The 24,059-nt window shown below is 37.6% G+C and overlaps 1 protein-coding gene and 1 pseudogene across 1 annotated transcript; both read left to right on the top strand.

Annotated features, from left to right (window-relative positions):
- The window catches only part of LOC149167618 (E3 ubiquitin ligase PQT3-like), a 71,251-nt pseudogene extending 70,126 nt beyond the window's left edge, over positions 1–1,125 (top strand).
- Positions 1,126–7,990: 6,865 nt separating this feature from the next.
- Positions 7,991–12,572, top strand: LOC149167617 (aldehyde dehydrogenase family 2 member B4, mitochondrial-like). The gene is made up of 10 exons (XM_089431564.1): positions 7,991–8,130; positions 8,224–8,366; positions 8,573–8,726; positions 8,858–9,087; positions 9,198–9,287; positions 9,408–9,581; positions 9,689–9,826; positions 11,689–11,826; positions 11,948–12,009; positions 12,261–12,572. Exons 1-10 carry the CDS (start codon positions 8,028–8,030, stop codon positions 12,532–12,534), a joined length of 1,506 nt encoding a protein of 501 aa, XP_089287690.1. The 5' UTR covers positions 7,991–8,027; the 3' UTR covers positions 12,535–12,572.
- Positions 12,573–24,059: the final 11,487 nt, after the last annotated feature.

Here is a 24,059-nt window from a genome sequence, read left to right as displayed (position 1 = left end):
CAAGTAGTACCTTCCCCACCACAGGTCAATTAAGTGGCTACCCATTCCGTCTCCACATCTTCTGATGATCCCACAAATGGTATAGTACATTATGTACTGGGGCAATAGGAACACGATCTATTTTTAGTACCAAATGACATGTATTCCTCCTAGAGCATGGTTCTTCCATCTAGTGAGGATCTCTGGGGAGCCATGTTCTCATATGGTCCATGAACAGATGTGAAGAGGATGGTTCCTTGTCTTGAGTCAACCTCACTAAAAAATGAATCAAGATGTTTGAGGATAGTTCTTGGTCTTATGTCAACCTCATCAAAAAATGAAACAAGAGATGTGAGCATAGTTTTTGTCTTATGTCAAGCTCGTTAAAAAATGAAACAAGAGTCATGAGCATAATTTTTGTCTTGTGTCAAGCTCGTTAAAAAATGAAACAAGGGTTTTGAGGATAGTTATTTTACTCTGTCAACCTCACTAAAAAAAGGAAACAACCTCCTTTTTCAAATCGATTCTTTGATTAAGATCTCGTAAAATCCCAGTCGAGTCTTTGCAAGATCTCGAAAGTGAACCTTCATTCCATCCACCTAGTTGAATGAAATGAAGCTTGGGGAGCATGTACCTCAATTGAGTCATTATGCTGGGGGGCATGCTAGCTTATAGCAAGCATAGTTTTTTCGTTTCAATCTTGTGTCAACATGAAACCGAATCCAAGCAGAGTTCTCCATGGTTCAAGCTTATGTAAAAATGAACCCATGCCCCATTTATGTCTCGTGATCATCGTTTTTACGCTGGATGAGCCTTGGTTGTTTCATTCCATTGACACCATCTCTTTGGCCGATCATATGTTTGGCTTGGTGTGTAAAATTTTTCGCTTATTGTGTCCTTTTGCTTCTTATGCAGATGTCTATTGCACCTTATTTTGGTTTCGTTGATGGTGCCTATCACAGTGCTCGGAATCTTTCCTCTGCGGCATGGGTTATCTATGATCCTCACGGTGAGTTGGTAGATCTTCAAGGTGTTTGTCTAAGATGTACTAAGAACAATGTCATTGAATATATTGCAGTGATTGAGCTATTGACTAAGGCTATTGCCCTTAATATTCGTGCTTTGATCGTAAATCTAGATTCATAGCTTGTTGTTCTCTAGCTCAACTGGCGTTATTACATCAGAAACCCTCATATTTTAAGGTTGTATATATGTGTTCATTTATTGGAAATGAATTTTGATTTCATTACATATCAACATATTCTTAGAAGACTAAATACATTAACAAATGCATTGGAAAATCATTTTTTAGATAGACATTTGCGGAATTTGTAAAAGTAAACATTGAGACATAATAAGTTGATACATCAAAACATAGGTATGTATATATATATATATATATACATCATGTGTTGAACGTTATAGTGCTCAAAAAATATGTGTTCAAATTACATCGTGTGACAACATGTCTCTCAAAAATGCAGAAAATAAACCTAGGGATCTAATCTGTGTGATGCTCTCTATAGCACACCATTGCTCAAACAACATGTCTAAGGAGTCAGTGGATCCTATTCGACACCCATGCTGTGTGTTGCTGGTACTGTCTAGGGACATCCTTGAATCCCGTGTAATCTAGAATCCCCTCTGTCAAGCCCTCTAGGTCACGAGCGATCTCATCCTCCACATCTCCGCTAGGAGGGAGCATCTCGAACTCCCTCTTGACTCTCTGAGCAATGGGAGACAAACCTGCAGGTATTTCAAGTCCAACATCTGTAAGATTGAAACATAATGATCAGGACATATATATAAAAAAAATATTAACAAAAAATTACAAAACTCTTTAAAAATAAAAAATGAGTTTGTTACCTCTATCATCCCAGTGTTCCCCAAGAGGGAGTACTAGGTCTGGATCACCTCTGAAGTTAGTCCTGACATATGGCTAGTCCTCTACAACAACGAGTTGGCGATCTAGCCACTCGAAGAACTTCGGTCTCCACGACATCTGTCAATCACCGCCTCCTTGAGGCATTAGTATAGCCCAGCGAGTGATCTGTGGTTCATGTGGTGGTGACCTAGGCACTACCACTTCCTACCTCTGAAAGATTGGAAGTCGTTCTAGGATGAACGGTATGAGGATCAAACCATACCCAAACTATTTGGTATCACCTCGTTGGCATTTTGTCAATTGCCTTTTGAGGTTGTTTGATACCACCTCTACCCAATTGAATACGGTGGGGTTTAAGCAGTCGGCAGCCAGCCGGAGTTGAGTCTTGGTGGCCTCATGCAGGGCCTGCGAACCCGCTACTCTAGTGATGGTGGAAAGGAGGACTTGTAGTGACAAGTCAATTGTTGTTGCAATCTTTAGTTTGCCTCCGTTGTCTGATTTTTGGGCCTCCGGACACATTCTCCCGATGAGCATGTCCATGGTCTCTCCTGTGATTCGAGTACCTATCATTTGGGGCCTTTCTCCCCTTCATGATAACCCTGTCAATAAATAGATATTGGTGGCATTGATTTCTAATTCCTGTCCTCGGATGTTGAATCTCCCTTCATTTGGATCCCATGCTCCAACAAGGTATTGGAGTAGATTGGGTTGTGCTCTTAGGCACGACACCATGAAGAACTTTAGGAGCCCGCAATTCCTGAGCACATCCAAACAATTTGGATCCCCCATGGCCAACTCATCATCGTTTCTATGTTCCTGCTCTTTCCATTCGATCACCATGATTTTCTCCCTGTAAACACACAAATATGTAATTGTAAGTGTCATAATTGTGCTTAAAACCTCTTCAAATTGCTTAAAGTTTGAGGAATTTTGGTTCTTAGCGCTCGTCACACCTATTTCTAAAATAGATACGATGAATTGAAACCCGTGGTTTGAAACTTTTTTGGCTCTTCGCAACTATTTGGTGTACAGTCATGACGAGCTCATTTTCCCTCCATTGGAAAATTCGGCTCTTCGAGGTCCCAAGTTGGGAACCTGCAATGACCACCGCGGACATTTCCATCCCAAAATCCTCCTAAAATATGGCTAAAAATGTAAAAAACGAGATAAATTGTCTCTAAAATGCAGGGTACAAGATATGGTCCCTACTTGGAATGGACGGATTCGCAAATAAGCTTTTGAAACTCCTCCAATCGATCGTCAAAATCACAGTGCACAAGGGTAATTTTTTTCCACTCCAAGGTAGAAGTAAAAAGTGAATTGTTTTTTACCAATTGACCCTTTTATAAGCTCTTCTTGGCAAATTAGGGTTTTAGGTTAAGGTTTTAGGTCTCTTTTTGCATATTTTATGCGAATTTACATCAAAAACAGATCTTACACTTGCTTTTTATGCAATGACAGGTTCCAAATACTCTGGTGATGATGGTTTATGAGTTGTATTTTATACTTTTTCACACTCAGTAAGAACACGAAAAAAATCCCTTTTGGAGTCATCTTTAAGCTCTTTTCTAACTCTCGAAACATGAAAATATTATCGAGCTCTTGTCGCTTTGAACTCATTAAAGGCTATGAAGCATCATCTACCTAGTATAAGTTTACCCCTTTTATGAACTCAGATAGATTACTTAGGAAAAAGGTACATGTTGATCTATCATGGTCAATAGGTTCCCTTGGGTATTGTTTTCTACCTTTTCGGATTCAAGGGACAAATTTACGAAAAGGGACTTTTGGAGTTTTCTTTTCCATGTATTTTTCAAACTCTCTAAATATGAAAAAGACTCCGAGTTTTACCTATGTCAGACTCATTAAACCCTGACGACATTGGACTTGTCATCATGACGAGACCGAGCTTCTCCTTCCTAGGGCTTGTTTAAAATTACTAGTTTGGATTTGTCCGAAGGACAAACTTACATTACAAGCATATGTTATCCCCTTCAAGCTTGTGTTTCCAAAATAATTGTGAAACTCGCTAGAAATGGTGGTGGAATATTTGGAAGTATTACGTTGGTTGTGTTAATTATTACAGCAGCTTTTCAGTCTTGAACATTAACACTCCTTCTGCTTCGTGTCGGGTTGAGATATCCTCACTTTATCGTTGGCCTTCCAGGTTTTTGGTTATCCATTTTGCCTCAATCCATTTGATCCTTACTGCATCATCATGACCTTTGATCCTTTGGTACCAAAATCCTGCCAAACTCCAGAGTCGTGTCACCGATATGTACAAGAGCTTAATACTTCTACAGTTTGTATCCTTGTACACCTTCCTCAGATTCTCTGTCTCATCCACATTCATCTTTTTCCTTTGTCAATGATGTGGGAAACATTATGGCCCTCCTTCGATCGATCGCTTCCTATCGACTTCAACTCATTATCTGGGAAGTTGATCTAGAGACTCCTTTCTGATACCTTGGAGCTTGCATGCCTTAATGGAAAGTTCTTCGCATTCGACGATATGCTTTCATTATTGGCCTTTGATCAGGTGATTTCACAAGTGTTCAACTTCAGATCATTCTTCAAACTTGGTGGATTGTACTAATAGTACCTTGAGAACCATTGACATTACTGGTGGTCTCTCTCACGTTTGTTAACGGTTTACATCATTGACCAGTAATCAAGAAATTTTCTATTATTCTCGACTTCAACACATCTATTCACATATTAGAATTCATACCATAATCAGGTTGGGATTCAAGACCCTGGTCTCAGATTACACCAGTCCAAGTTGCACGGATTGGTTCATGATTGTATACATGACTCTTTTGATTGGATGGCCACGACCATACCTGAGTCTTTCATATGGTCCTTCTGGCTGGATGGATGTGTCCATACCACAGATCATTTATGTTTATCTTATAGATGGTTGCACCCATGGCTTATGCATATGTATTTCCTTTCACTATGTACTCATGTATCAGAGATATCAGTTGTACTTGCATTTGCAGGTTCTTCATGATGGTGTTTTGTTTTAGTTATGGATTCATAAGGAATTTCACCCCTCCCACTCTCTCGACCTTCATGCTTTAGGGGGCATCTCTTGCACAGTAATTTGTCACTGACCCCGCATTCCCTGATCCCGGACACTGCCGGTTCATGTTATTGATGTCTGCCTTGTGTCATGTTGCATATTATGTGTCAATGTATTCCTTGTCATCTCAAGAAGAATACCTCAGTTCACTACTCATGGAGCAGACCCTTTTTTACCTATGTTTTTGGGTCGTCGCAAGTCAGCAGTTGTTCCACCCACGAAGATGGCCAAAATTGAACTAGCCCTAGTGACATCTTCGCTCTGTCTCTGTGTTGCACTCACGAAGATCTACTTTTGGCAAGTTTTTTAAATAACTCGTCAAAGCTTCGAATTTTAACAACTTCATGGGCTGTCCTAGGATTGGTTCTTGGATCAAATGAGCTTGCCTCTCTCCTTTGGGATTGTTGTTCCACCTTCTGTGCAACCTCTCAAAGGGATAAGCTCTTTCACCCATCTCTCATGGAATCTCCTCCTCCTATAAATACTTCCTCCATAGCTTCAGATAGTTTTTGTAGCTTTAGAGCTCAGGAGTTCAATAGTAAAAGTAGAGATTTTTGCTAGAGTGTGGAAGTAGCCTCTTATGTAACTTAGCTTGGCATAGTTTTGAGTGGAGTTGGCTTGATTGTAACAGTGTTCTATCATCAACCTTTTTGGGTGAGAGAGAGAGAGTTATTCGTCCTTTTGGGAGACAGTTCATTAGTGAATGCTTGCAGAGACATACTGACAGGACCCTTCAAGGAGACCTACGACATCAAGGCTTGGTTGTAAGTTTTACTTCAGTTTATATTAATACAAATCAATGGCTTATTTCCTATATCTTATGTCGAATTGCGTATTGATCACTTGAAGCTCCTTGACTCTTTAAGTAGATTTTTTTTTTCGTGTTCTATTAAGTTCATGGTTGTTCTCTATATGTTGTTTTTAGGTACAAGTGATTAGAAGAATGAGAGCTGGAGCAACACAACAGGGACTTCATCAAACAACGATTTGAAGGTAGGCCTTCATGACATCAACTTTCTAAGGAAATTTTCTTTGGTATTGTCTTTGCTATGACTAGACCCACTCTAGGGCTAGAGGGGTTGCCTCTATCCACAGAGGGAATTTGCCTCAACCACAATTCCTAATTCTATTTAAGGATGAAAGGAGATGCAAAAGGGTTGAGGTTGAGAGTGTTTTAGAGGATATACTACTTTTCTGTAAGTTTTGTTGAATGAATTGAAGAAAGTAGATGCATATTTATACAATGGTACATGTGTTCGGCTTATTGGTATCTTGTTCCTCTGGTTTCATGATATGTATTATTCTCAGATCTTCTTATAGTTTTTAAATTTCATACAACAATTTTCTTCTTGTTCATCTTTGAAATATTTCTTAGAATTCAAGAATTGCTCTGACAAATTTCAGCTAATCAATATATGTGTGTTTTTTTCTTCTATGGCAAGTTGAATTTGTCCTTGTATGGATGCACAGGTTGTCATTTTTCCTTTTCCTCCCATTCAAATTGTTACTACAACGAATTTGATTATTTACCCATAGGTCTACTTACCTTGCCCCTATGTGAATTGCACCATATCCCTAATTCATTCAGACCTATAACAATGCTATGACTTAAAGTAGTCCTGCCCTCTATGTCCACCTTAAACCAATCAAAATCAAAACATCCTCCGATCATCATAACCAGCCTAAAATCTAGACCATGTCAGTCATTTAGTTGATTGATAGAAGAAAACTAGCGAGAGGGTCCTTTGAAAGGCTAAGGGACTAGACCTTAGCCTAAAAGGGGTTTGTGGTTACCCCAGTGATCCTTTTTTCAACCTAAAGGTTAATTATAAGGTGATAATAGATATCTACATAAAATTCAAGTATAACACAATTATTCATCAACATAATTAATTATAATACACAAAATTTAGGAATAGCACAATCATTCATCTAACATACTTAATTATAATAAACAAACTCGCTTATGAAATAAAATCATCATTACTTATATCTACAAACTTTTATTATATTTTCAAAAAACCATATTAACATAAAACACTTCCTCCCTTAATGTTATTTACATCTTTTAATTATATCCTTTCCCTTTCTTATTAATATCTATATCTCTAAATAACCATAACATAAAATACTTTAACTTAATTATATCTGGAACTTCTATTACCTAGCTAAAATAACTATAATATAAAACACTTTAACTTAACCTATTTATACTCTTTAATTTCCACACTATGATTCTTTTATTTTTCTTTACACTATGATTCTTTATTGGTCTTTATCTTTAATTTCCACATCATGATTATTTTATTTGTCTTTCCTAAATGTGGTTGACTCATTCTTATGAGGATCCTTTTCACAAATGCAGGTTTATCTCTATTGCTTTTATATAATTATGATGAACATGAAAGTAATAAAATTAATTTGATACTCTATTGCCAGTTGACTCATTCATATGAGGGTATATATGAGGGTACTCGTTTCTCTCTAGTGCTTCTTTATAATTATGACGAACATCAAAAATTATAAATTTAATTTGATGCATGCATATCCTATTTGCCTTTTTATAATTATGATCAACATCAAAGCAATAAAATTAATTTGGTGCAATGTTTATCAATGTTACCTCTTTATAATTATGTCATCAACATCAAAGTGATAAAATTAAATGGGTAAATTAAATGGGTCTGACAGAATGGAAGTTAAGATGCTCCCTATTATATGTGGTCAATATTAGTTTTAGTGAATATTAAATTCTTGGTAGGTTTCAAGATTAGAAAGCTACACATAAAAATACAACGGAGATACTTCAGCATTTGTCAACTTAGCCATTTAAAATTAAGAAATCGTTATGGATTTGCATGCTTATGCAACATGCAATTCTTTTAACGAGTCAGCCATCGTGTTTTGAGAATTTCAGTGCATTATTGATTTTGAGGGGACAGCCCTGCGAAAGATCTGCGGTTAACGAGGACCGAGGCTCCATGATTTTGTTATATATTATGGTAAGGAGGGCCACGGTATCACGTACTCCAACGTTCGATTATCACTCGGAACCTCTGCCCCACAAGAAATTCAGAGATGGCGTCCCTTTCTTCCCAATCGAATGGCACCGTTTGCCCCCCAGTTACAGTAAAGCATACGAAGCTCTTCATCAATGGAGAGTTTGTAGATTCAGTTTCAGGTATTTAATTTCTTGATCCATTGCACAGTATTTTAAAGTCAAATCAAGATTTGTGTTTAGATCTTTAGGGCTGATTTATTTGTATTGTTGCAGGGAAAAAGTTCGAGACTTTGGATCCTCGAACAGGGGAAGTGATAGCGAGCGTATCAGAGGCCAGGCAAGAAGATGTGGATTTGGCTGTAAAAGCCGCTCGCGCAGCATTTGATCACGGGCCATGGCCTCGCATGTCTGGCTATGTAATAATTGTTATTAATACTGTTCAACTTTTGCTGCATTATGTTGCTTTCTGGTTTCTTTTCTGCGTTTTTTTCTCTTTTCCCTTTCTTTATCAATATTGTTCATCTTTTGCTATATTATGTTGTTTTCTGGTTTCTTTTCTGCATTTTTTCCTCTTTTCCCCTTTCTTTTCTTCTTTTAATGGATTAGCTTGCTGCCGGTTCAGCAAAGAGGGTGCATTCTTCACAAGTTCGCGGATCTGGTGTTGCAACACAGTGAGCAGCTCGCAGTTCTCGAAACGTTCGACAATGGGAAGCCACTGGATATGGCTCGGATGATGGATTTACCTTGCTGTATCGAGATTCTACGATATAATGCTGGTGAAATATCCTGAATTAAAACCTATGAACTTATTTGTGTGTTTGTATTTTTCTAAGTTGGGGAGCCCTGAGCTTAACTGAATTGTGACAATATTTTAGGATCATTTAACTGGATCTATGAATATGTGCAGGATCAGCTGACAAGATCCATGGACTAACGTTGAAGATGAGTGGGCCTTATCAGGCCTATACTTTGCATGAGCCCATAGGAGTTGTTGGTCAGATTATACCCTGGAACTTTCCATTGCTGATGTTTTTCGCTAAGGTCGCTCCTGCATTGGCCTGCGGATGTACAGTGGTTATCAAATCTGCAGAGCAGACTCCCTTAACTGCACTTTATTGTGCACAATTAGCCAGCGAGGTATTTATATTATCATTTTTATATTATCATTTTAATAAGGTCAAGATATTGCAGATCCAATCCAATAACTGTTTAATTGGAGGTGGTCCCTCCATAATTTGTAATTGCAGGCAGGAATACCCCCTGGGGCTCTTAATGTGCTCTCTGGCTTTGGTGAAACTGCTGGTGCTGCCATGAGCAGCCACATGGATATTGATAAGGTAAGCTCATACATTGATGGCAAATGCTATAATTTTTTCATTTAGGGATCATTGGTTCATTGAAATGAATACAGTGAAAGAGTATGAAGGGTTTGCAACTCTGTGTTGGATTGTACTCAGATATCATTTACAGGGTCAACTCAAGTTGGGCGGCTTATTATGGAGGCTGCTGCAAAGAGCAACTTGAAGCCTGTGACATTAGAATTGGGTGGAAAATCCCCTCTCATTGTTATGGAGGACGCTGATATTGATGAAGCTGTGGATATTGCCCATCTAGCAGTATTTACCAACATGGTGACTATACAAACGAGATGCGTTATAAAAAAATACTAGATTGAGCAAATGGTATTGCATTGCATCAAGTATGTTGTTTTGATATTTCTGTGATCAAATTTTTGCAGGGGCAAGTCTGCTTGGCAGGTTCAAGGGTGTTTGTTCAAGAAAGCATTTATGATGAATTTGTGAAGAAAGCAGTGGAAAGAGCAAAGAAGCAAGTGGTCGGAGACCCTTTTAAGTCCGGGGTCCATCAAGGCCCTCAAGTAAGCGATGCATGCACCTTTCTCACAGATTGCACTGTCTCAAATAGCATTGACAATTCTATGAAAATGTGTAGAAACATGAAGTACACTTTGGTGCTCTCACCTTTCTTAGCTACTTGAGAAGCCCATCCACTAAGAGACCTAGCAGATAAAGATTAAACGTTGATGGAATATTTTGTAGTTTTCTTCTTTTTCTAATATAGATTCTAGAATATTATGCTGAGTAATTTAAGAGAGTGTAACTTGCTCCCACTTTAAAATTGTTTTCTTAGTAAATTTGATGGACACTCAATTTTAGGTAAAAGAACTAGTTTATATTTTATTTTATTGTAGTTTATTTTTATAATAAATTATTAATTTGACCAAATATTCTTATGTGGTTTTTTTTTTAATTTTCATAAATTAATATATTAATGTGACTTTTTATTATAATATTATACAATATTTAAAACCATATATTTTTAGTATTTTTATAAAAATATATATTTTATTCTATTTTGACTATAAATTATTAATTTGACTTTTTATTATAATATTAAAACAAAATTATATTTTTAGATATTTTTATAAAAAGATATAGTCACTAGGATGTTGTTTTCTGTAAAATTTTAATTGTAATGTTAAAATGATAGAAATATTTATAAAATTTAGAAAGGAAATTTATCACTTCAACATTTTAAATACTAAGACGTTAAAAGCATAAAATATTAAAAATATAAAGACATTAAAAATTAAATTATAGATTCACAAAATGTAAAAAGAAAAAATATATTTGAAAATATTTTATAAAGATATAGAATTTAGTGTTAATTGAAGTGATTTTAGATGGTTAAATAGAATGGGTGCTATAATTATCATTTAGATTTAAATTTTTGATAATAATATGATGAGTTATAATATTTTGATAAATATTATTATAAAAATTCCACGCTTATGAATATTATTATATTATTTTAGTATGAAATTTTTTTTTTTTTAAATATATAATTTATTCAATAAATTTGTCAAAATAAATATATTATTTATAATAAATATTATATGATTCATATGTTTTTCCTTTAATTATATTATTTATAATAAATATTATATGATTCATATGTTTTTCCTTTAATTTTAACTTAATTGTGAATTTAAAGTATGAAAACATCTAATTACAAAATTTATTGTCAATTTTGTTTTTATTTTGTTATTGGTTTTTTAATATAAAAATTTAAATTAAATTAAAAATCATAAAAATAAATTATTATATTATATTATATTTATATTTTAGGAAAGTTATATAGATTTTTATAGATATTATCGTTATTATATTTCATTTTCTTTTCATTACACAAAAGAATTACACATGAAAATAAAAAATAAAAAAATCTTAATCCTTTAAAAAAAAAAAACATTATCTAAAGAAAACAGTCATGATACGCCATTGAATTATTATTAATAATAATATGATTTGAAATGTTCAGGTATAGATGTTCGACGCTGAACCGTCGATGTTCGGATATACTTTTATTAAATTAAAAGAAAAAAAGTCAGTGGCGTGATTTCATATACGCGCTTTGGCTTGGAATAAGAACACAAATAGAGTATCTCATCTTCTGCCAATTCTCTCTCTTAATAATTATTAACTTATTTCCATGTCTATGTCTATATTCTATGTAGGATGGTTATGGAATAAATTATAGTAACTTTATGGAGGACCACTTGGCAAAGTAATTTATTTTCTGAGTGGGATAACTTTGGACAGCCTGTACTTACTTCTTATAAGAAGTTTAAATATTTTTATTGGGTGTATTTTATGGTTTTGAAATATGACACTTACACGATTGATTTTATATGTGATGGTTTTTATTTTTTCTTTTCAGATCGACAAGTTGCAATTTGAAAAAGTGCTGAAATATATTCAATATGGAAAAGACGAAGGAGCTAATTTAGTGACTGGAGGTGGCTGTTTAGGTGGTCCAGGATTTTATATTGAAACTACAATATTCTCTGATGTTCAGGTGGGTGACTTGAATTTAATTTGTATTCCATTAATATTTATATAAAAATATTATATTATAAATATATTTTTATATTATGAATATATTTTCAAAATATTTATTATTTTAAAATATTTTGCAGGATGATATGAAGATTGCACAAGATGAAATCTTTGGACCAGTGATGTCTATTTTGAAATTCAAGTAAGAATTTAGAATATTTTCATTTTTACTAATAAATAAATATAAATAAAATAATTTACAATTTTGCTTTTTTTTTTTTTTTAGGTTTAAATTGAAAGAAAAAATGTTATTAATCTGTATAAATAATTATTAATTTATATAAAAGTTTATAATATTTTTATTTTTATTAATTTTTTTAAAATAATTAATATATAGTATAGTATATATCTGTAATTTTGAAATTAATAAAGTTATTGATTTGTGTAATGCAGGACTATAGATGAAGCAATAGAAAGAGGAAATAAAACAATTTACGGGTTGGGCGCTGGAATTGTTACTAAAAACATAGATGTGGCTAATAGATTTACTAGATCTTTGCGTGTTGGATCGGTATGGATCAATTGTTACCTTATAGGTAGTCCAGATTGTCCAATGGGAGGATACAAGATGAGCGGAATCGGGAGAGAATATGGATCTACTGGTCTTGAAAATTATTTACAAGTCAAATGCGTCATTACTCCACTTCAAGAATCTCCTTGGTTATAAGAGTTTCTTATGACTTTTTATGTTATTTTATATTATTGTGTGGTATACAACTATTACAATTTTAAACTTATTTCTGATTTTAAATAAATTTTAAAAATTACATGTTTTTATTGTTTTACTTTTTTTATCTTATTGAAAATTTTCTATGTAACTTATACATTTTTAATTTTATAATTTTACTAGTTGTATTTATATTTCAAAAAAATATATAATTTATTTTTATAAATGTATTAATCATATTTTAATGTTTGTGTATTTCAAAACTATATGTGAGCTTTGTTTATTCTCTATTTGAGTGCATTCAACCATAACTAGCATCAACATTCAAAAGCATGACAACTCTTTTACTACGATAGCATTCTTCAATGGAAAGGAAATATACTGAATAAAATCCAATTCCATGATGCTAAGTGCCATTTCTATGTGTGCCCATTTACTCATTTAAGAAAACAGTAAGAATGTCCATGGTTATACAATCAGAAGTGGATTTGAATTTATTGTTGTGAGCACGAGGTTTGTAAACATGTATGTAAAATGTGTAGGGTGATAACATCCACCATAAATTGTCTTAAACAATGCCTAAATGAAATATTATATCATGGAATGCAAACATTGTGTTACATTGCTTTGCACATATTCCTTTGCTTGATGAATGGAGTCTTGAGGTTGGTGTCACACCTATAACCATCACTATTTTATCAAATGTCTATTATTTTCCTTTAACAATGGTAATTACAATATGTTTATATATTTATACATAGATCGTATTGGACAACATGGGATGAAAAACATGGAGTATAATCATGGGAATATCAAAATAAATGCTAAAATTGGTGATACTGAGATTATTGGTGAAATGAATTTAGGCCTATTACCATTCTTATAGTGATTTTACATATCCCATGCTTTCATAACTATGTGAGAATATTTTCCCACCAACCTTTCGCATCCACCCAATGATTGGTTTAAAAATTTAAAGGAGAAATGTCGCTTTATTTAAGGAATATGGTGGAAAAAGGAAGACTTCTAAGGGTCACACTTGGTAATGCAATTACCAAGATAGGTGACATTTTCCCATTCCCTTTAGTGGAATCATTGTAGAATTTCCCCCTATAAATCACCTGATAATACAATATACTAAAGCAAAATACTAGATCTACTTCTACAATCAAACTTTGCAGAAGCTTAATCAATTTGAGCTAGATCTATCAGAACACATATAACAAAGAAGAAGAAATCATACACATGAAACACAGAAGAATACTCTGGGGAAAACCTCAGCTAAAAACCCCAATCTCTGTATTATCATACAACTGGAAATATGTCTGAATTACACATTGAAGCTTTAGCTCACAAGCTATACAGCTCTCAGTACAATCCCTCTGTTGCTCATAGATAGTTAAAGGCTTCTCACAAACCTTCTCCTCTGCCCTCCAAGCCTCCTATTCCCTTGTGCAGTCTCTCCTAGGGTCCAATGCTGCCACCTGTGTGAATTCACCTCTCACACAACTCACCAAACTCAGAAATAACTACACAATCTTGAAGGAGATAATTCATTCTGCACAGATGAGTTTCCTATATAGGAAAAATCCTATAACTGATAGTACATTGTCCCTTCCTCTGATCTCAACTGGGTCTCTGACTGAACTGACATGCATGAGTTATTTATGAGAGAATATTGAGTTATCTAAATTGCAGCAGTTACATGCATGCATGCATTAACTAACTGAAATCACAATTAATTCCAAAAAGTATTGGAACTAATCTAACTAGACTTAACTCAATTAATTGGGCTAACTAATTACAACTCAAAGTACAACTCATCTTGATCTCCTTTAATCAAGGGATAACTTCCTCAACCAATGGAGAAATTGTCGCATGTCTTCAAATAGACTTCATGTTTGATTTTCTTCAACTAATTAACTCAAGATGAATTAATTAATTATTTTTCAAAGAACTACTAAGATCAAATTCAAATTTAATTCTCAATTTTAGTTCAGGGACTAACTAAAATTGGAATATATCCCGAAATGTTATTTATAACAATGTTATTTCTAGCATTTCCATTTTTTCATTCCTTGTTGCTATATCCAACACTGGTATCTAAGATGCTATTTGTAGCATTTCTATTTTATCATTCCTTGTTGCTATATCCAACACTAGTACCTGAAATTCTATTTATAGAAATTCTATTTATAGCATTTCTATTTTCAACATTTCTTGTTGCTATTTTCAACACTCCCTCTCAACAAGAAAGGCATTCAACTCGAACCCAATCCTGAACCTTTGGAATGTTTTGCATGCAACACTTCTCCCTAGTGTTGTTGCTCCAACAACTCTAGAAACAAAAAATATCCAACCTCAATCAGAATGATGCCTCTGTCATCAAAGTCTTTGACTGTTATTGCCTCTGTCAACTGAAAAGTATGCACCTCTGTGCTCTTCAGTATCTAACTACTCTAGCCTCCATCACTTTGATCTCTGACTGTGTCAATCACATGGATTCCTATTGCTGCATCTGTGTTGTTGTTAGTCCTATCTCCCATCATACATCCGCACTGCACCTTCTTTCAACATGTTGCATCGTGTTTCCCACTACTGCACTACAACTCAGTTACTGAGAAGTAAGTAACTAATCTCCCAACTGACCTCCCTATTGGGCTAGAAACACACTCTGGTGCTGAAACTCCCTCTACCGCTCCATCTACATCTGTCTCTACCCACTCAGCCAGTCCTGCTACTCCTCGTCGGGGCTCCCATAGCAAGGTCTAATCAAAGAGGTTGGGTACCTCAATGATCATGCCCCTATTCTAGCCTTCTTGGGACTATCATTCCACATTGCCCCACCTCCTACCTAGAGGTATGGATGCATGTGATCCTTCTGCCCACTTGGCTTGAAAGTTCACCCTAATGGAGGTCTCTGCACGAGTGGATTCCTCTACTCGATCTCCTCTTGGCTTCTCCAATTGTGGCTGCTCCACAACCTCGTGAAGCTGCTTCACCATCTGTGGCTCCTCCACAATTGTATGAGACTTTTTCTGGTGTTGCATGTTGAAAGGTAATGTACTCTCCTTCTCAACCACCAAGTCTCCAACATTTGCCTTGCTCCTCAAGGCTTTGCATGCATCTTCAACCTCAAGAGCATATAGGTTCTTGAATTGTGAACCGATCTGCTTCACTTGTATCAGGGTGATGTGTCTAAGGAAAAGCTTTCCCTTACTGAAGACTACATCATAGCCTTTGTCTTCCAGCATCGCGATCGATACCAAGTTCTTCTTCAGTCCTAGCACATACTTCACATTTGTCAAGGTAATGCGAGCTCCATGCTCCCTTTAAAAAGAAACTATGCCCACACCTGAAACACTATACTTTTCATCATTACCCATCGCGATGAGTAATGAGGGTGAAATCCAACTCGAATTGTGAGGCCAATGCCTCACCTTCATATCCTTCCTTGGATCCCATCTTGGATTTCTTCAATGGACAATTTGTTGCAAAATGGCCTACCTCATGACAATGAAAGCATCACACTTTGATTTGTCAAACTTCTTCCCACTATGGGAAGAACTCGATTTGGGATGAGAATCCTTCTCCTTCCCTTTCTTTTCCTTACTCACTAAGGCACAATTTTCTTCATTCTCCTTGGATGAAGAACCATCTCTGGTGCTTCTTCTTCTCTCCTCCTGCATCATATTTGACCAAAGTCATTCCCAATCTGGCAGTTTCTCTCTTCCATTAACCGAGTCTTGGTAGCTATGCCAGCTCTTAGGAAGACTGAGGAGCGCAAGACTCACGATGTCATGATCAGCTGTCATGATCCCTATACTTCCAAGCTCATCGCTGCAGGTGGTGAGCTTGTTTAGATATGTACAGATCCTGTCACCATTTTCACACTTGATTTTCTGAAGCTTGTCTTTCAGCACCAGCTTCCTCTGATCGTTGTTGTTCTGATATAGATCCTTCAGTATTTTCCACATTAAAAATGATGTCTCCTTCTGTTATAGACATTTTTGTGCCTTACAGCATTGAGCATGAAATTTCCATAAACTAAGGGATCCAAAGTCCCTAAACATGTTGTTCCTACCCCCTAGAGGAACAAGGCTAACAAAACACAGCAATTCACAGAAGTTCTCCACCAAAAACTGCTCAAAACAAGTCAATTCAGGATCATTTCAGTGGCTACACTAGCTGTTTGCGCTGAATGTCAAAGCCAACACTCGCTACCTGCGTTGAATGTCAACTAGAACAAAGGCTACCTGCGCTGAACGAGAGTGGACAAGTGGTAGGCTCATTTCTCAAGGTGTCAAAACCCAGGAAGCTTCCAAAATGACACTTTCCTCAGGGAATTCGACTGGTGATGAGTAAGAGGTTCCAAATCTCCAAGTGGAAGCAAGAACCTCCAAGTGGACTCAAGAACTAACAGAGGGAGAGGACACTAGTCAGATCTCAAGCTGACTCATCCTCTCTCCAAACATCTATATATGGATCTCTCCTCCATGAGATCTACAGGCTGGAATTTGATTATTGCAAAGAATTGTTGTTGGTTCGAGACTGGAATCATTGGGTGCTTAATGCTTTGAAGGGGCTGAAGATAGGAATTCCATTTGCTGGGAAGGAGATGCTGGATTGGAGCCCTCTGGGTTGTATCTCTTCCTAAACCTTGTTATTCATTAATAAAGCTATCTTGGTTTCTCCTATATGTTGATGTATTTTGATGCATGAATGTATTAGTGTATTTGGTTTATTTCTAATCCTAAACTAGTTATGAATGTGAACATCTGTCTTTGTGTAGTGTTCTTCTCTTGTCGCAAGTAGCTATTCTCTTGTGATCTTGCAGGAAGTTGTAGCTGGATAAGCAAGAAGGCAAGTAGCTGTGAACACCCAAAGAGAAGGGAGATTGGATCGAGGGACAAACGGAAGACACCGGTAAGTCTATTGATCTCTCTTCTTTCATATTTCATAAAGGAAGAAACCAGTATAGCTGTACTCGTTTGTTGCTAAGGCACTGTCACACCTTAGGTGGATAGGATCGTCCTGCATAGGAATTTTTCCCCACAACAAATTGGCGACTCCGCTGGGGAGATTTGTTTAGTCATTTTATTTGTGTTTCTATCATTGTTTCTTTCATAGACTTGACAACAACAATCGAACTGCATCTTTCCCGGATGCAAAGTAGAAAGTTGCTGCTTTGATCCAATTGCTGGACTTGTCTATGATCTGAACAATGGATTCACAAATTATTTGATGATCCTTGTGTTAGATCTTAGTAGCCTCTCAAAGCATCCCTTTGATTACACCTTGCTTGTTGCTTTTATTTTTCCTGAAACAGTTGATTAAGTAGCAAACTGTGACCCAGAACCTGAGGGAAACGAGAGTTTCTCCTTCAGCGCAGACCCAGTGAAGGGATTCTGCATTTCAACGTAGGTCCCGTGAAGGCTACCTGCGCTGAATGTCAAAACCCCTGTGTTGAGGTTGCGCTGAACCCGTTTTTCCTTGTGCAGCTGGGGTTCTTTGCTCTGTTTTTCCTTGTTTTGATCTCTGATTTTTGTGGCCTGTAACCAGCATAGGTACCAGTGTGAAAACTCCTTTTCTCTGCTTACATTCCGCCTCCTTTTGTACAAAAAGACTGTGAGTGTTTTTATGTGTTTGTGGCGTCATTTACAATTTTCCTTTGCATGAGTGAAATAGTCATCCTGTAGCCCTTGATTCAGATCTGTTGATTGTGATCTTAGGAGAGAGTTCAGTGGCTGTTTGCAGATTGATTATACATTTGCTTTTGCTTATTGGTTTGAGTTTGTCTCTTTTAAGTGTTAAAACAAGTATTCATTTCGAAAATCGTTAAGTGTTGTAATCTCTTCTATCTTCTCTGATTTCAAAAAAGTAAACTTGTTTGTATTGATCATTTAAAAGCAAATTCAAAGTTGTACAAAAAGCTTTCTTTGTAGGCATCAATACTAAGAAAGCGGAAAACAAACACCTGCATTGTGCATTTGCATTTGATAGTTTGCATGTTGGATTTAGGAAAAGTGCATTAGAGTGTGCTGATTGATCTTTGAGAAAAGATGGTGTCTTTCTTTTCCCTTAGTAGCTAGGATTTTCAAAGTTGAAAAGATATAAAGCTTTCTTATCATCTTTAGACTGCATTTAGGAATTTGTATCATACATCTCGTGGTGAACCTTGAAAGGCAAACTTTAAAAAGATCAACCTAGAGTTCTAGGCTAGAGACGTGTTCCAGCGTCGTTAAGCCTGGTGACTGTCGATCTCGTAGAAGGTGGGTGATTCCTCCTGAGGGACGATAGCGCCAGTATAGATTGTGCTCCCATGTACCGTCGCGTATATATTGGGAGACCCCTATAGGCATAAAACCTTTATCCTTAGGAAGCCATGTCGGCCGCCCTACTGATCGCAATGCACTGAACACAGCATTCAGGAAGATCGACCGCCCGTACCCTAAAAAGTATTCTGCGGTTTTGCGAAAAGTTTGGCATACCCTCTGCCTAGAACTCCAGAGCAGTTCCTTTTGGCCTTTTTCAGACTCTATAACAGAAAAAGTCCATCCGAGCATTTGTCACTTCGGGCTCGTTAAAACATCGAAGGAGACTAGAGTCATCTTTAGCTTTTTCTCGACTCTTTAAAAGTGAAAAAGCAAGTTGTGTCTAAAAGTTTCTAAAAAATTCATTTAATTCGAAAACACACTTTCCCCTTTTGTATTTTGGTTGATCGAGTAATCCGCAATCGTGGAAGAAAGTCAATTGAAACCCCGTCGTTCGCGGAGGCTTACGAGTCAACCGTCTTTGTCTTCGGAATCAAAAATAGTACGGACACAGTGAACTCGTTTAACCGGTTCGAAATCTCCTATCAATGTTAGAACAAGTGTTCCGACAACATCTGAGATTCCGGTTACTCCAAACATTTCTGGAAACCCTGCCTCTATAGAAGAAGTTCAACAGCCACAGAGGGACAGTAACACTGATCTTAGTCTGGGGGCAAATACTTGTGCTATTGAACCAGTGCCATCTGTAACCGGTTCAGAGAGTCTTGCTACTCAAACAACTGTCGTTGTCGATTCAACCCCTTCTTCGGCACTAGAAATATTTTACGGACCTGACGGTCTTCCTCTTCCACTGGGTTTGATTGTGATAGAGGAAATTGCAGAGGATCCGCAAGCAAGTACTCCAACCCATTTTGGAGTCGGGGTCACTCTATTTCCTTCATCAGAAGTTAATCCACCACAAGTGGAAGTTCCTGTAGAATCACTAGGCAATCTATTGGATAGAATCAAAATGTCTGAACAACCGTCAACATCTAGGACTGTGTCGAACGACACAGCGACAGCAGAAGCCCCTGCCGTCACTCCGACAATGTTTGCCGGCATACCATCTGTCCCGACTAGCTCACAACCGCTAGAAGGAGTCCACCAAGGGACTATTTCGACAGCGTGGTCCATTCCAGTTTGTTCATCCGGAATAATATCCGGCAACTCTTATGTTGAGACTCGCCAGATTGATCCATATGGAGGCCAATTTGGGCAATCTAGTCCCTAAGGACAAACAATCCCCTTGAGTTCCGGATTGCTACTGTATGGGGGGCAGTATGCCCTTTCATTACCCCCTCCGGGAGGGTATCCATATGGGAGTTCACAATAGTATTCAGGTTATACTGGAATTACATCGAGTGGTTGGGTACCTATGCTACCTCAACAACCAAGGGTTGTATATTCTATGCAACAGTGTGTACCTATGTCGAACATCCCAACCACACCGGCTATTGTAACAATGTCACAAGTTCAAGCGATGCCTGTTGTATGTCAACCTCATATTTCTCAGGTTGTAATGCAACAGCCCCTTGACCCTGGGTCACAACCACAATCGCCAACTGGTGGGGCGACACAGGTCCAAACGGGTACAATTACCCCACACCTTGGTCCAAAAGTTAGTGTAGCACAACAGAACATGGCTTCACAACCGTGGCTAGTGCAATACCAACAACCACAATTCCAACAAGTGTACCAAGGTTCTGAGCAGCAGATCTTTGCGAACAGTGGACAACCGTATATTCAAAACGGTCAAAACCAACCGCTTTATAGTGGTTAAGTCCACCAACCGTATCAGTCGTACCAACATCAATTACATTATGCTGGTATGCAAAGGCCCACTGCTCAAGCGATTCCATCGTACCCTGGTTATGCTTCACCTAACTTGAATCAACAGTTACCATTTGTGGCAACTTTAGAGTTACCCGATTTACACCGGCTAACCAACAATCCGATTGCTTATGCCCCTTCGTGGCCAGCGATTCCTCACAAACTTCCATCTGACATTCCTAAATTCAATGGAAATCCAGGTGAAGACCCATCGAATCATGTGATGACTTTTCATCTATGGTGTTCCTCAAACACCTTAAATGATGATTCGATAAGGTTTCGCCTTTTCCAGAGGACATTAACGGGTCCAGCGGAAAAATGGTATATTTAGTTACCAAGAGCCTCGTTCGGCAATTTTAGCTCCCTAGCCACGACTTTCTTAACCCATTTTCAATTACCAATAAGGTATGAAACGGGAACAGAAATATTAACCAACTTCAAGCAGACAACTGCCACTCATATATCCAATCATATACATGAGTGGCGTCGTCGTCGTAGGATGGTGAAAACATACATTCCCGATCAGCTGTTGGCTGAATGGTTTATAAAATCGTTACTTCCTGCTATAACAGAAGATGTGGCAAAGGGGGGAGTCGGAACAGAGGAGCAAGTTATTGCTCGTGCGCAGTATCTAGACTTAGTTTATACTCAGTCTAGCACGCTCTACGACAAAATACCTGACGCCCCTAGACCGGAATTCTCAATTCCTCCTCCTCCTAAATCAAATAGTGACTCTCATGCCGGCGATGGTGTGATTGGCACGGCAAACGCGAAATCGACAAAGGCTTCATCTAAGAAAACTCGTAAGAATTCGGATCAAAATGCAAAAGAAGAAATTCTTGCTTCGGAAGTAAATGTCGTATCAGCATATAAAGGCAAAGAAACCAAACAACCAGGGAGCAAGAAGAAGCAAAACAAGGGGAAAAAGAAGAAACAGGGTGAGTCATCCCCTGAAAAAACTTCTTCAAACCCTCCTGGAAATAGGAAATATCCATGTCAAATATGTGATGAGGAGGATCATTGGACAAGGGATTGTCCCTATAAAGCTGAGCTTAAAAGGTTCTTCAAAAGTTCGCAAACCTCAGCTGTGTTAACTGATCCATTTCCCAATCCAGGCCAAAATCTGGTTGATAGTGGAAATGCTTCCCCGTCGCAAGTTCTTATGTTGTCGGTTTCAAAACAGCAGAATGATGCTTTGATTTCGACAAGGAACAAAGGTTATGGGAATCCGCAGCTGTCGAACGACAAAGGTAAAGATCAACCAAGTAGTTCGACAACAACTTCGACAGAAGTTGTACCACCCATCATTCCTGAATTAACAATAAAACCGCCAAAGGGAGTAGTACACAAGTCGACATTTAATTCTCGCGCCAGAGCGGCGCAGCATTATAACATAGTGGAAGATTTGGCCCAATCACCATCTGCTATGTCGACTCTTGAAGTACTACAAAAATGGCCCATCCCAAAGGCCAGCTTTGTTATCGGCTATTGGTGGGGTTGATCCTAAGGATTCCAATCTTGTATCTTTTGATCACAAAGGATACGATCCTCAGTTACCAGCTCAACTAGCTTTCCTTATTCAAGTGAAAGCCCTCAACAAAACTGTTCACCGAACAATTATTGATGAGGGGGCATCTACATGTATTATGTCGATGAATTGCTGGAAAACTTTAGGATCTCCAACCTTGTCGCGATATTCGACGACATTAAAATCTTTCGACGGAAGGACTTATACCCCGTACGGTATCCTTAATAACTTGAAGGTTGAACTGGGAGGAAAAACAGTAGAAAAAGATGTTGAAGTCATCGATGGGAATCTTGACTACAACATCCTACTGGGAAGACCATGGATCTATGCCATGGCAGCTGTTGTGTCGACTTATTTTAGGAAGATCGCATTCCAATTTGAAGGAGGGATTACGATCGTCGACCAACAAAACTTCCTCCCTAATGGTTCACAAGTTACAGGAAGCATTCCCATGATCCTACTGAAAGACCCCACATTAATCGGAAATTTCGCACTTCCACCTCCATTCTATATGGGAGAAGTAGCATTCGTAAGAGCCTGCAACATGATATCTTCCAAGAAGATCTCAGAAGGCGATGTCGAAATGGATCATGCAATGGTTTTGCCCCCAAGCCCTATAGAAATATTGTAGCAATCAATGTTTCGAGCATGGGAGGCGAACCCAAATCAACGCTCATCAAGCGTTTGGGTAGATAGTTCTATAGAATATGGTACCCCATTAGGTCCTTGGTCGAAAGTACATGGGACTGACGAAGGAATTCTACAATCAATGTTGATTGAGGAGGCACCATGGAATGATTGCCACCATCATTCCCTTCTTCCGGAATATGAAGAAGATACTCAACATGACCTTTATCACCCTTCAGTTTTTGAATTCCTATCAAACACTGTAAATACGGTGGATTCCGAGCGAAACTTATCCAATATTGAAGAGACTATAACCATAAATATCTCGACTAAAACAAATGTTGTAGAGAATATTTATGTCGGCAAAGGTTGTTCCCCTTCAGAACTGGAAATATACAATGCTCTTTTTCGCGAATTCAGAGATGTCTTTGCTTGGTCATATGTGTTGTGGGGGAAAGTATCCAACTCGGAATGACCCTAACCCACTCTAAGGGTGACAGTTCCTTAGCAACAGCTGAAAGCAAAGCTATCTAAACTTTCTTCTTTATGACATGCAAGAGATAAAGGAAGAGATCCACTTACCGATGTCTTGCGCAAATGGTCGATCCAATCTCCTCTGTTTGCCGCTTGCTCCTAGCTCCAAGTCTTTTCACGGGCCCAGCTACACGAGATCCTGCAAATAAGACAAGAAAAGGAAACTACAAGAAGCATGCATTCATAATCGATTCAAGGATTAGCATAAATCAAATACGCAAGTAAGACAATACACCATTGAAACACATGCGAATAGAAGAACCTCAAATGCTTTATTAATATATGGAAGTAAGGTTCAGGCGGTGATACAACCATGAAAGGTCTAATCCAGCATCACCTTCCCGACGGAGAGAAATCTCTTCTTCACCTCCCTCAAGCAATCACCCAATACTCTCAACTGTAAACCAACAACAATTCTTTGCACCGAATTCCGCCCTCCAGATCCCATGGGATGAGATCCTTATATAGAGTTTTGGAGTGAAGATAATTCAGCTTGATGTGTGACTTGTTGTCCTCTTCAACTCCAGTTGTTCTTCAGTCCTTCACTCGGAGTTTCTACCTTCCACTTGGAGTTTTAGAAGCTCTTAACTCATCATTAGGCGAATCTTCTGATCCAAGTGTCATTTTGGAAGCTTCCTGGGCACAGGCACATGAGAAAAGATTCCTCCACATGTCAAAGTACGCCCAGCGCC

Source organism: Pinus tabuliformis, chromosome 5_1, assembly GCF_031772625.1.
Source record: "Pinus tabuliformis cultivar Carrire ecotype Pingquan chromosome 5_1, CPIR1, whole genome shotgun sequence".
NCBI lineage: Eukaryota > Viridiplantae > Streptophyta > Pinopsida > Pinales > Pinaceae > Pinus > Pinus tabuliformis.
The sequence above is the reverse complement of the archived record's forward strand: the minus strand, read 5'-3'. Positions and strand labels throughout refer to the sequence as shown.